This window comes from Simochromis diagramma, unplaced genomic scaffold, assembly GCF_900408965.1.
Source record: "Simochromis diagramma unplaced genomic scaffold, fSimDia1.1 OVJJ01000304.1, whole genome shotgun sequence".
Lineage (NCBI taxonomy): Eukaryota > Metazoa > Chordata > Actinopteri > Cichliformes > Cichlidae > Simochromis > Simochromis diagramma.
This window is the reverse complement of record NW_024387030.1, coordinates 8,487,038-8,501,321: the sequence shown is the minus strand read 5'-3', so window position 1 is coordinate 8,501,321 and position 14,284 is coordinate 8,487,038. Positions and strand designations below refer to the sequence as shown.

The window sequence follows — 14,284 nt, the reverse complement described above, 5'->3', positions numbered from 1 at the left end:
CGGATACATGTATGCCCTGAAGCCAGATATCAATCAGATGCATAACCTAAGCCTGTTTTATCCCACGCTTTTTTGTTTTTTTAAAGTTCTAATGTGGACTACTTATTTAAAAAAAAAAAAAAAACAGTTTCACAATTAAACAAAGAGTTTAAAAACAACTAAATTCCTTACTCATGCAGGCTTTCCTGTCCAATCTGGCACAGGCATACAAACTGCATTCTTGGCTCTGATTGGACGCGCAAAGATATTTGCATATAGTAGGTTCCAGTGCAAGTCTGTGCATCCACAGGAGTCCTGAAACCAGACTTTTAACAGGAGGGTGATGCATCTTTCTGGTACTTAACCATAGACGTGTTTATGAGCATGAACTTTCGTGTTGTTGTTTTTAATACCTGCAAGTAAATTAAGCTCGATCTATTGATTTTAACATACGGAAATGTTTGTTTTACACATCTAATTTGATGTGGTACAGGATGTGTCTCAAGCTGAGATAAAATGGAGAAATCTGGAAAGGAGCCAAAGCTAGAAAACAGCTTTCAACTTATGAACGCTGGAGTAAGAGAAAATGAAATAGATCGACCGAGATGCTGCATGAATGCAGATTATTTCTACCGAAGCCCAAACAGATGCAGAGAAATGAATCAAGAGTTTTGCGAGCAGAAACTTCATTTTATGCAGCATGTGGAGATGATCCAACCCAGAGTACCAGACGATGGAAGAGAAACATCTTCCAGGATGAATCTACATCATCAGTCTTCTGATGACTGCTTTTCTCAAGGAGCGATGCCGAATGGCACAAAAAGAGAGTGCGGCTGCTGGGAATGTGGAGCAAAGCGTTGTGGAACAACTGAGCCTGCAAATGGAAACACAGCGAGGTAACCATGTTACACTTTTAGGGAGTAAAATACCAGCACACATTTGATTAGTTAAAGCATTCATTTTCAGAGGGGAGGATGAATGCGACGCTCAACCTCAGAGTGATTTAGAAGAGGAACTCGAGGCTCCTTTGCCGCTGAAAGATGACAACGAGTGGCAACACTGTACTCCCTTTTTACTTCCCCACCACGACGTGCATAGCTGCGGTAAGGAAAGCAGTTCTGTGATCTGTTGTGATTCTTTTATTTGTGTAATTAGATAAAAGAAACCTTTGAAAGAGGCTGTGAATACTCTGTATGTTTGTAATACATATAGCTATGACACACCTGTAGGGTAACACTTCATAATGTGGCCTGCGACTAAGAGCACTGTTCCCCTGTAATGAAATGGAGTTTTAATGTATTTAATTTCAAATTACCAACATATACTTAAAGGTAAGTACACTAGAATAAGGGGCTAGCAAGTATGCTGTACTTCGGGGCATGTGGCTGTATTATGGAATGACTTAACCTTGCCTAACTTCTGAGAACTTTACAGGAAAGGTGTCAAACTTTATGCAGTAAGTAATTTTAAGTACAATGCAGGTAAAGTAAGGCAACTGAAAAATAGAAAAAACAGAAAAATGTAAAAGAAGTTTTAAATATTAGGATGAAACCTGTTGTAAATTTAAGGGTCAGCATAATAATTAGTATTTACTGTGTTTGAGGTAAAAAAGAAGAAAAAATGGTGCTGATTTACTCTTGATTTTGAAAAAACTGCTTTTACTGAAACACTTTCAACAGACACTCCCATAGAAATGTTTAAACTGTACACAAGGACCTTCGTCATATTATGAACTTAATACTCTGCAGGAGAATGGCTGTGTAATCTCAACCGATACCATCCTCAGTCACGTCACCTCTCTGCTCCTTTCCAGCACTGGACACCTTGGAATCAACCCCAAAATGGGTAAACACAGCTGACGATGTATTCAGAAAACAACATTTTTTACATGTATGGTATATTGATAAATTTGCAATGGCAAGATTATGTGAAAGATGTTGGTCTTCGTATATTTTTCTTTCTTGCTGCTTCAGGCTCCAGTTTCATGACCACTTTAAGAATAACATCATGGGAAGTGTCTCAGTTAACGTCCCTCAGTTCTCACTTCCCACTGTGGAGGATGTTTCACGGGTCAGCATGCTGAATGTGGGCTCAGCAGGAGGAGAGGAGTCCGCTTCACATCCACACGGGAAAAGGAAGAGCATCCGTTTGCCCGATGAGTGCCGTGAGTCACTTTTTTTTGGCACTTTATTGTCTCTGTAACAAGGAATGCACATTTAAGTGTTAACGGAACAGATTAATTAGTATCTTAGAGACATTTCGTCGCTAGCGCAGAAACTATCTACTTAGCAGGTAAACTGAAGTAATATTTATTTGTATTGTCTTTATAGATTCACATTTAAAATAAAAAGCAAGCTCAAAATATTGTAAGAAAGCTAGCTTTAGCCTATATTTTTGATAAATTTTTCAAATTTATAATATAGGAATGAGTTACTTAGAATAATGATGAAGATATTTTTGCTGACCACATTTTTTTATATACATTTTTTTTCGTTTATTTTTAGAAATCGGTGACCCAAACCCAGTGGTAGCTTAATTATTTTCTCAAAATGTAATTTGATACCAAAGGCAGTCAGGATAAAGGTACTTCACCTATCTGATCATTTTTATTTGCTGCTGTTTCTTCTTTTTTGAAACGTTTTAAGTCACAGTTTGGCTTTGAACACTTGCACTAAATGAAGCATCAACAGCCAAACCAGTATGTAACAGTATAGCAGAAAATACAAGTACGCTTATATTAAGCTGACACTGAGCATAAAGCTTTAAGATTCTGATTGTTTGGGTTTTATTATTTTGCCTCTTCTCAGGAAATGTTTTCATCACTTACTCTTCCGACGTGTCCTCAGAGATGGTCCCCTTTGTGGATTTCCTCACAAAGCAAGGTTTTCGACCGGCTGTAAGCTTCCACCCTGTGTACACTATCATTCTGTAATATCATTAAACACTTTGCTCACAGCACTAACCTAAATTTCACAGATTGACTTATATGACAGCTCCATTAGATGTATGGACGTCAACAAGTGGACAGACAGTTACCTTAAAGATGTAAGTAATTATGAGAACTGTGTGCGAAGTTATATTGTTATCATAAATTGCTGCAAGTATCTCTACAAGTCTACCTTTTTAATACTCCTTACTAGGCTACACTATTATTTGCACAGGTCTTGTAACATATGTTTTTCTATCTTATTTTTAAACTATGATTCTAGCTTGATAGTCAGTCTGCTTTCTGTTAGTGTTTATGTAGTTATGTGGTTGTGTGAGCTCAGAGAATCTCAGATTCCCCCTGGGATTAATAAAGTAGCCATCATCAAGATCAGCAAGTGTGTTACCCTCTATAATAGATAAAATAATATTTCATATTCCATGTTTTTGCTGTATCTGTGTTTATTTCAAGTTACTTTTGTATGAACACTGTCTTTTTATTCAGTGTCTGAAATTTCTGTCTGTTTTTTTTTTTTTTTTTAACAGCCGTTAACCCTTATTATTATCGCCATCAGTCCAAAGTACAAGGAGGATATTGAAGGACCTGCAGTTGACAGCCATGGTCTACACACCAGATATATCCACTCAATAGTGAGGATAAATCAGCAATGGAGGAAATACTCAAATACTGTATTTTAGCAGAGGAGTTAATTCTACACTGAATTAGAAAATGCTATTAAAATATTACAGTTGTGATACTGTGCAAAAGTCTTGAGCCACCCTTAAATTATTTAATTTAATTTCTTTAGAGGGCCTTGAGCAATAATTCTCCAGGCTTTCTGAATGGCTTTTTTCTTTGGACATTCAAGCATAAAAATGCATTTAACTTAAAGGATGAACCAGCGTTATGTCTACATACGACAGAGAGCTTAGCAAAGAAACAATTTAAAATTGTATCTTTAGACACTTTAAACACAAAAAATAATGTCATATTTCTTTGCATAAATAATATGCAATAATGCTGACAGGTAAACTTAGAGTATTTTATTGTATATTTAATTTTGCCAGATGCAGAATGAGTTCATCCAGCAGGGGAGCTTGAATTTTAGATTCATCCCGGTTCTCTTCCTTTGTGCAGCCCAGGTCAGAAAACATTTACCATATTTATCCCTTTGTATTAATCTCATCTTTATTATATATATATTTTTTTAAAAACTGTGGAAACTCTCGACAGAAACATGTCCCAAGCTGGCTCCAGAATACTCGCGTGTACCGCTGGCCGCAGGACACTGAGGATTTGTTACTGCGACTGCTGAGGGAGGAGAGATACGTGGCTCCTCCTGTACCTGTGGAGCTCAGCTTATTCATCAGGCCTGTTACCATGGGTGACGCAGCTACACTGTAAACAAACAGACTGGTGTTCGGGCATGTGTCTGGGTTTAATGTTTCTGCTTTAAAAGCTACATTTTGCAGTAAGTTTATTTTACAAATCCACAGTTTGATCCAGTTTAAGTTGAGATATAAGCTCATGTTCCAAGTTCTATTTTATGTTAAGTGCTGTTTTTCAGATTACTCAATAAAGTTTTTTCAATGTACTTAGACACATTTCTCTGGTACATTTACTATGTAAACATACGCAGAATATATTATATAATAACTCTGAATGGCATTCCTACCAATGGTGTGGCTTATTAGCACAGGTGTCACCTTTTGGAGGTATTGGCCTGTGGGAGACTTTCTTGGAACCACCCACATACTTGTAAATGTCCAGATTACCTTCTCTCTCTTTGCAGCATCCCCCCCTCCCCCTCCTTCTCATTATTCACTCCACAGCAGTGTTTGCTAATCACAGTGTTATACACAGCGCTTTTGTTGCTATTATTTTTAATATTTTCATGGTTGTTTATCATGAAAGCAATGTTCTTAGTTTAGCATCAGGATTAAGAGGGTGGCCTTTTTGTTGTTGTTGTTGTTTGGATTGGATTGCTCTTTTTACTGTGTGAAACTATCTAACTTTAATGAAATTATATTAAGACTGGCCAAACCGACCAATCTAAAATATATTTGAATAAAACAGAACAGACTTTATCCAGAACTTTGGGGTGCAAATCAGTCACCCACCATCACTTTAGCTGCTACTCAGGTTTTTCAGATGTCCAATGTCAGTGGGATTTTCATTGTGGTGGTTTTTTCTCAGATGGAAAACATACTTAAAGTCATATCAATCATTTTGTCAGTATTTTATACAAAATGTCAATGCTAGCAGAGACCACTGAATTTAAGTAACTACCGATGATTAATTTATTATGTTCATGTGAAAAAAAAACAATACTGGAAATAGGGATTTTAAATAAGAAATGAACTTTAAGCTCTGTTGCCTTGAAGACACAAACCATGGATCCCGCGTTGCAGGTATTAAAATAAATTAAAATAAAAACCTGAACAACTGGAAGAAGCAGTTATGGAAAAGATTTAGGCCACCGGGGGGGAAACAATTCTGACTTCTTTTTTCTTTCGATGGCCCTAATCCTTTTCCATAAGCAGTTGCAGTTTTGGCTCCTGTTAACTTTTGTCAAACCAGGATCAGGCTACATTTATCCATGATTCCTATTAATGACCTCTTGCAGAAAAACATGCACTTATGGACCTTTTTATGGACTTTTTTTTAATCAACTAGTACTAGTTCTGAAATTACTCAAAAGAAGCTGTTTTAACCTAACTTGGAGGTAGAAGGGGGGGATTTGAAGGTAGTTTTCATCTGAATTGCCATTAATCGTGGGCCTGTGATTTGTTTTTAGTGGACAGAGTGCTGCAGCAGCCAGTAGGGGTGCTCAATTCAGCCAGCTGATCTTGCACACCCTTGAACGTCCAAAAAAGGTCTGCCAGAGCGGCTGGTGAGCAGAGCTCCAGCTAAGAATAACCTATATTTTCTGGGGGGATAGAGTTACCTTGCAGCCTTCCTGCTCTCTGCACTGGCCTATACCCATGTGAGCCCCCAGAAACACTGGGTGAGATATTGTGCATTTCCCCTCACCCTGCCCAGCCCTGTGCTTAGCTTGGCTGATTCTTCCCCTGTGTCGCTTTACTTTGCCCCACTGTCCCCAGGCCCCCCTTTTTAATGCTGCCTCACAGGCAGCTCCAAATTCCCCAACATATGTAGGCTTTCAATTCATGCTTAATTTTCCATTTTCTACTTTTTAAAACCTTGGACAAGTTCCACCTGTGGATGTTATGAGTAAGAAGACAAGGTTGTGACGGTCCAAGTGACAATGGAATAATTTACTACCTGGGACGCTTTTTTTTTTCCTGAGAAAGTGGATTCAAACTGGATTTACTGGAGCCGTCACCAGTTAATTCTTCATGAGGAGGCTTTGTGTCCAATTTAAAGTATCCTACCTGAGATAGTCTACACGTCACAATGGCTGAAGGTAGGGTTGTTACACCTGGATCTTCAAGCACAACTGTTCAAATAAAACCTTTACTACAGCACAAAAATCCACAGTAATAAATTCTGCATAACAAATAAATGGCAGTATTTTGATAAGTTGTGTCCTCTGACGATGATGTGTTGAAAGTTGGTTGCTATAAATACAAGCTATCAAGTCACCAGAGTATTCGCATTGCTCTCCTGTGACAGACTGCAGCTGCAGCTGACCTCAGCCAGGGTGGTAGACCTCAAGCACGTCAAAAGGGAATATACATAAATAAATAAAAGTGTGAAAAAACACCTGCAAGTCCTGCATTCACAGTACTGTGTAAATGTAAGACACTCTTAGATCATGCTTAAATGTGCAAAAGTGGTGTTAGTGGAGGAAAAAAATCGTCTTCGTCTGATATATTAATGCAGAAGACTGCTGCTACTGATCCACCAGTGTCTATAAAGAGCATTTCCTTGTGACACTATAGACCTGCTTTTCACTTATATGTGCTACAGTTTCTTATTGCAGTCAGCAAGTTTAGACAAGTGTTCCCTATTCTGTATGCCTTTGTGCTACTCTTTGAATCGTTCGCGGTTATTTTAAAGGCATCAAAAGCACTGTAGAAAGCTGATAACAATAAATAACCTGTAAAGCTTTATAATGCGCTCCAGCACATAGTCTTTTCTTATGAAGTGTATAGTGCATATTGGCTACTCTGTAAACAAAGCCAATGCTCATAATTACTTAATGTTATTACTTCAGTTATCACCAGTTTTAAAAAGCACATTTTAAGATCTAATGTTTTTGGGTTTGGGGTTTTTTAACAGCGAGTGAACAATGTAATAACACGCTGGTTACTTAGAAAAATTGCACAGCTCTAAACGATGCTGTTGATTGAAGAGTTGAGTTTGAGTTTGAGAGGTTTTTTTCCCCGTGTCCTACATGCTGGAAGCAAGTCGTCATGCATCGAACATTTTCAGAGTTCATTCAACTTGGACCTTGTGTGAAGGTCTCCCTGACGCCTGACATTACAGTAAATCAGTACAGATAATCTTACACTCTGTGCACAGCATTTAATGATGATAACACTGTTACTAAATGCTGCCTTGGGCATTTTTCACTGTGCTAAGCCAGTCTAAAGTGTGTCAGTACATTTGGAAAATGTCACTGCTAAAATTGGAGTGCCCTATCACACCATGACTTTTCTGATGACGTACGTTTAACATTTCCGATTAATATAAATAATAAGGAAATAAAGAGACAGTATAGGGTCATGGTAAAGATGAAAAATTATATATATACAACTAATAATGCACTATCTGTGCACAAAATGTCTTCCTGTCAGGGTTTGTCTTCATTGTGTAGATGATAAGACTTGAAAGGTTTAAGAAAATGGGCTTTTATTTTGACGCCAGGGCAAAATCATTGTTACGATAGTGAAATTACTGAAAGAAGGGCGATAATATGACCGAAAAAGGCTTACACAACAATTGACAGATCTGATAAAACATACAGAGTTTGCACACTTTGTAACAGAGGAACAAAACACGGAGAAACACTTTCACTGTTGTTAGAAGGAGACATACAGAGATTTCACAGCTAAAAGTGTAATGTCAGCTCCCTCTGGTGGACAAACTATGCAAGTGTGCAAGTTCTTGCTACCAATCACTCATTATAGACAACAATAAATATGTGTACAAGCAGACATTTAATTGTTTTATCAGTTCTGATCCATATAGGTTTTGCACATGATCTGCAGTGGATATTTATAAAGAACTGAAACCCTTGTGGTTACTTTAGCAGTGCAAGAATATCAAACATTACAAGCACAAGAACAAAAGCAGAAAGAATTTGTCAGACTAACTTTTGTCTCTTTATGTCTTCCACATATAGTAGCCAAATCAGCCTCCCACGCTGCAGCCACTGGGTCCAGTGACGGAGCAGCAGCGCCACAGACGAGCTCTCTCAGATCCAAAGGTCTGGGGCTGCTCAACAAGGTGAAAATGTCTGTTGAGCTGCTGATTGCCCTTGCTGCTCTCCTGTCCTGGCTGGTTGTAGGTGTGGTGATGTTTGACTTTGTTGAGTACAAAGCAGTCCCCGGTAAGCCACAAAATCTAAAAGTGTATGTCCCCAAGTCTTTTAAGCCATCAGTTATGCAGAATCTGACCAACATGTTTGCTATCATCGTTAGACATCCAGCAGATCATAACGGACCCTGTCCAGGCCGTGAACGACGCCACTGATGAGTTATCCAGTCTGCTCAATAAGTTTCAAGGTAGTGGGGAATTTATCTTGGCACAGTTTTTATTTGTGTAAGCTCTCTAATGCATGACTTGCTGTACTTTTACAGAATGCGCACCGGATTTAAGTGACCCCATGTCAGCTGCCAGATACGCAGCCGAGGAAATATCAGAAGCAAAAGATGGGTTTGTTCGATATTTGTCAGATGAAGAAGGTATGACCACATCTCCTACCAACACAAGCAAAAAAACAAAAAAACAAAGACTGCTTAATAAGTACAGAATAATCTTCTGAAACCACAGGGAACTTCTACCTCAGCTACATTGACCCTGTGGTCATTGGTAGACAAGCTTTCCATTCAACGAATGACTTCATAGGTGGAGCACTGGGTTCCTTCAGGGACACACTGTGTGCTGTTGTGGATACATCACTGGAAACCATAGAAGATATTAAAAAAGGTATGTAATTTATACTTGAATCCTTTTTTCTGACTCAAGACTGTTTTTCTCTTGTTTCACACACAGTTAATGAATGAATAAATCTGTCTTATTTTTAAATACGTGAGCTAAACTTTAACTCCCTTGCTGGTTTGTAACTGCCTGGTTGAATCATTAATTAATTAATGCAGAATGTACTTACAAATGCACTTATTTTTCTATTTCTTTTCCATTCAGGAAAAACTGATCTTGGCTATATTGACCCTGTAATGATAGGCAGAGGTGTCTTTAATGCTACTAATGAGTTCATGTGTGGAGTGGCGAGCTACATCCAGGATGTGCTCTGTTCCATACTGGACACTACACTGAATGTAGTGAAAGGTATTTGCGCTCTCTCGTTTAACCCATAACCTCTTAAAAACGACATAAAAGAATATCTATCTAACACAATTTAGAGAGTTTGCTTTGCGTACCTTCTGTCCGTATTCATTTCCTGTTTGTGTTTCTCAGGAACCGTCGACATTAGCGCCATGGACCCTGTGGTAATAGGAAGAAATATATTCCACGTCACAAATGACACAGTGAGTGGAATATTTGGCTACATCCAGGACGTGCTCTGTGCCATCGTAGACATGATACTGGATGTATTTAAAGGTATTCAGTGCCTCCATATTGTCTCATTTGTGATGTTTGTGGCTTAATATTTACAGTACATCTTATATTCTGTATATACTGCTTATGCATTTTACAGACTTTATTAGGAATGTATTTTTAGATCAACAGTAACTATTTTTATCTTGTTATGGATGTTGTCCACTAAACAAGAACTTATATAACTTATCTAACTTTGACAATGCATGCTTTTATAAGGAAAATGTTGGCCTTAAACACATTTTTCTAATGTCTGTGTAACTGACAAGTACACGTATGCTTAATGAAGTACTTTACTGCACCTTTGACCTGAGTGTGTGTTGTCCTCAGGAACCACTGACATTAGCTTCATTGACCCCGTGGTTATTGGCAGAAATGCCTTCAGTGTTACTAATGACTTTGTGAGTGGACTATTTGGCTACATCCAGGGCGTGCTCTGCGCAGTCTTGGATGTCATACTGGACACGCTAAAAGGTACACAGTCTGCCAAGCCATCACCTGATACAATGCACACACTGCAGGTTTCCCAGACTTCACGAAGGATTGTTTTATTTTCTCTGTTGGTTAGATATCCAGCATACCTTGGGATTTAGCCCCGTGTCAGTTTTTAAGTCAGCAGCAGAAATCACCAAAGAGCAGACAAACCTGCTTGCGAGCTACATCTCCTCAACACTGATTGGTGAACAAGGTCTGTTTTAGCCTACGTCATTATCAGAAAATTGGTTACATCTTATCCTTACGGCAGCTAAGCTGATTTTCTAAATAAAGACAAAGCAGCTTTTATTCACTGTCTGGTGTTTTTCATTTTCAGGAATCATGCCTGAAGTGTCCATTGACCCAATGAAAGTTGTTGAAGATGCTGTGTCAGAGCTCACAGACAAGAAGGATTTGCTCTTAGCTTACATGTCAAGCATGATTGTTGGTGATCAGGGTATGGCTATTAGTATTAGATGTTCAGTACTATTAATTAGGAAATATTAAAAATCCATCTGCTAAATATTTTCTATGTTTCAGGGGAACCTGTCACCACCCCAGGTGTAAATGTAGTAACAGAAAAAGGTTTCTGCTTTAATCCACTCAGAAATATTCTGATAAACATTTATGATTGGCAGGTTTTCACAAAACGTCTTTGTTTCTTTTAGATGAAGCTGTACCTTCCCCATCTGATATCAATTTAGTAAGAAGGAAAGGTAATGACAGCATTTCTTCTGTTTTCCATTGCAGTAATACAGAAAAGGAAATATTACATTAAAAAAAAGAAGCTAAGTGTCTTTTTCCATGTGTTAATACAGGGAAATTTCTGCCTCCATTTGAAAAAGGTAAGAAAATATCTTCGTTAAAGACATTTAAAATGTGCTTTTAAACTTGCGCAATGTGTGTTGCAAGCAACTAGACTGCATAGATTATTTGATTTTTGTTTGTTTTGTTTGTTTCTTGCATGTTTGTACAGACTTGTGTTTTTCATGGGACATTATTCAATCTGTTTTCAAGTCTGCCTCATGGTATGCCTCACTGTTCAGTGTAACCCTGAAGATCTATGAAACTGCGTGCCACTGTGTTTGAAAAATACTCGATTTGTACTCATTACATTATAGCATGGACAAACATGCATCATATCTGTTCTTCATTCTGTTATTCTAATTGTCATTAAGCTGCTACATTGTTATGGATTGGTTTACTTCATTCCTCCCTTTCTTTGTCACACTGACCATTTGTTGTAATATTTTACAGAACTTCGCAGTGATATGTCTTGACTCAGTCATCATGTTTTTCTGTGTAACATTATGCATGACCATGTGTGTCCTTCAGACTTGCATTCCTTTGTTGCTCTTTCTCGCATTTTTTGTGCCACTGACTGGTTGCCTCCTGTTTTTGACCATTTACACTGTCGTCATATGTATATCCTTGGATTGTCCGGACTGGATTACATGTGTTTTTGTATACTTTTTACCTGCGCATGTAACTATTAAACACACCACATGTTGCAAAGATAGCATTCACAATACTTTTACACTGTATTTACCATTGTAGCCAGTTTTGATACATCATGTTCCTTTGGTCCTGTGGTTTTATATAAACTATTTGATCCAGCCAGCTCCTTCATTAAGATCATCACGGCACTGTAGCCTAATTTGATCAAGTACTCTGCTGTAATGAGTGGCTAAACATATAGCTCAGCTGCAGTTTACCAGCTACTTCAGGAAGTTACAAGGCATTTAAAAAACACTTTAAAAGAAGCTAAATAGAAAAGAAACGAGATATAAAATAATTCCTGCTTCAATTTATGAAGCAATTTTAAAAATCCACTAACTGCAATCTGTGGTGTATATCATGCTGTAATGTTGCTATGATTTTGCACCATTAAAATCACCCTATAAAGAAATGAAGATCACATAAGAGGGATGACAAGGTTCGTAATACAGTTACAGAGATCATGCGTGCTGCCAAAGATGAAGCTGCTCCTGCTGCAGAGATAAAAGAAGACTCCGAGATGGCACCCACTGAAGCAGATGTGACAGAGGAAGATGATGGTATTCACATGATTTTTGTTTCTTTCTTTTTTTTAAGTCACATTAATTAAGTTAAAAACAGACACTAAATTTATTGCTATCACATCACTAGCAAGACACACTGAAGAACCAGAACTGAGACCATCACTGAAGGAGGAAGAGGAAAAGCTTGATGATGACACCAAGGAGGAGGAAGAGGAAATTGGAGAGGGTGATGATGACGAAGTTCAAATAAAGGATAATGCAGAACAATTAATAAAAGAAAAAGAGAATAAAGAGGTGATAGAAGGAGGAGGTGATGGTAGAGGTGAAGACCAAGAAAAGAGAGACACAGAGACAGATGAATTTGCGATAATTGTAAATGATGAAGTGATACAGTTAGCAGAAGGGGTGGTAGAAGATGAAGAGGTGCAGGAGACCAAAACCAAAGACATTTTGGTAGAAGATGATGAGGAGAGCAAAACTGAAGAAACTATTGTGGATAAACATGAGAAAACAAAAACTGAAGACATTTTTGGCCAGGCCAGAACTGACGATGCTTCAGTAGAACATGAGGAGGTAGAAGAAGAAGCCAAAACTGAAGATGATTTGGCAAAACATGAGGAAGAGGAAGAAGAAGCCAAAACTGAAGATTATTTGGTAGAACATGAGGAGGAAGAAGAGGAAGCCAAAACTGAGGATTATTTAATAGAGCATGAGGAAGAAGAAGCCAAAACTGAAGATGATTTGGTAGAGCATGAGGAGGAAGAAGAAGAAGCCAAAACTGGAGATTATTTGGTAGAACATGAGGAAGAAGAAGCCAAAACTGAAGATGATTTGGTAGAGCATGAGAAGGAAGGAGAGGAAGCCAAAACTGAGGATTATTTAATAGAGCATGAGGAAGAAGAAGCCAAAACTGAAGATGATTTGGTAGAGCATGAGAAGGAAGAAGAGGAAGCCAAAACTGAAGATGATTTGGTAGAACATGAGGAGGAAGAAGAAGAAGCCAAAACTGGAGATTATTTAATAGAGCATGAGGAGGAAGAGGAAGCCAAAACTGGAGATTATTTAATAGAGCATGAGGAGGAAGAGGAAGCCAAAACTGAAGATGATTTGGTAGAACATGAGGAGGAAGAAGAGGAAGCCAAAACTGAGGATTATTTAATAGAGCATGAGGAGGAAGAGGAAGCCAAAACTGAAGATGATTTGGTAGAGCATGAGAAGGAAGAAGAGGAAGCCAAAACTGAGGATTATTTAATAGAGCATGAGGAGGAAGAGGAAGCCAAAACTGAAGATGATTTGGTAGAACATGAGGAGGAAGAAGAGGAAGCCAAAACTGAGGATTATTTAATAGAGCATGAGGAAGAAGAGGAAGCCAAAACTGAAGATGATTTGGTAGAACATGAGGAGGAAGAAGAGGCCAAAACTGGAGATTATTTGGTAGAACACGAGGAAGAGGCCAAAACTGAAGATTATTTGGTAGAACATGAGGAGGAAGAAGAGGAAGCCAAAACTGGAGATTATTTGGTAGAACACGAGGAAGAGGAAGAGGCCAAAACTGAAGATTATTTGGTAGAACATGAGGAGGAAGAAGAAGAAGCCAAAACTGAAGATTATTTGGTAGAACATGAGGAGGAAGAAGAAGAAGCCAAAACTGAAGATTATTTGGTAGAACATGAGGAAGAGGAAGAAGCCAAAACTGAAGATTATTTGGTAGAACATGAGGAGGAAGAAGAAGAAGCCAAAACTGAAGATTATTTAATAGAGCATGAGGAAGAGGAAGAAGCCAAAACTGAAGATTATTTGGTAGAACATGAGGAAGAGGAAGAAGCCAAAACTGAAGATTATTTGGTAGAACATGAGGAAGAGGAAGAAGCCAAAACTGAAGATTATTTGGTAGAACATGAGGAGGAAGAAGCCAAAACTGAAGATTATTTGGTAGAATATGAGGAAGAGGAAGAAGCCAAAACTGAAGATTATTTGGTAGAACATAGAGGAGGAAGAGGAAGAAGCCAAACTGGAAGATTATTTGGTAGAACATGAGGAAGAGGAAGAAGCCAAAACTGAAGATTATTTGGTAGAACATGAGGAGGAAGAAGAAGCCAAAACTGGAGATTATTTGGTAGAACATGAGGAAGAGGAA

General features: G+C 38.2%; 2 protein-coding genes across 2 annotated transcripts; both read left to right on the top strand.

Annotated features, from left to right (window-relative positions):
• Positions 1–30: 30 nt before the first annotated feature.
• Positions 31–4,499, top strand: LOC120740213. Its single transcript, XM_040042403.1, has 10 exons — positions 31–335; positions 473–875; positions 946–1,082; positions 1,728–1,824; positions 1,953–2,143; positions 2,787–2,875; positions 2,956–3,024; positions 3,451–3,555; positions 3,973–4,047; positions 4,139–4,499. The coding sequence occupies exons 2-10, from the start codon at positions 496–498 to the stop codon at positions 4,307–4,309; spliced, it is 1,314 nt and encodes a 437-aa protein (XP_039898337.1). The 5' UTR covers positions 31–335; positions 473–495; the 3' UTR covers positions 4,310–4,499.
• A 1,123-nt stretch (positions 4,500–5,622) lies between these two features.
• Positions 5,623–14,184, top strand: LOC120739775 (trichohyalin-like). Its single transcript, XM_040041663.1, has 15 exons — positions 5,623–6,332; positions 8,217–8,423; positions 8,515–8,598; positions 8,674–8,778; positions 8,867–9,022; positions 9,239–9,382; positions 9,512–9,655; positions 9,983–10,126; positions 10,221–10,340; positions 10,464–10,583; positions 10,667–10,711; positions 10,795–10,842; positions 10,945–10,971; positions 12,076–12,183; positions 12,275–14,184. The coding sequence occupies exons 1-15, from the start codon at positions 6,323–6,325 to the stop codon at positions 14,182–14,184; spliced, it is 3,372 nt and encodes a 1,123-aa protein (XP_039897597.1). The 5' UTR covers positions 5,623–6,322.
• Positions 14,185–14,284: the final 100 nt, after the last annotated feature.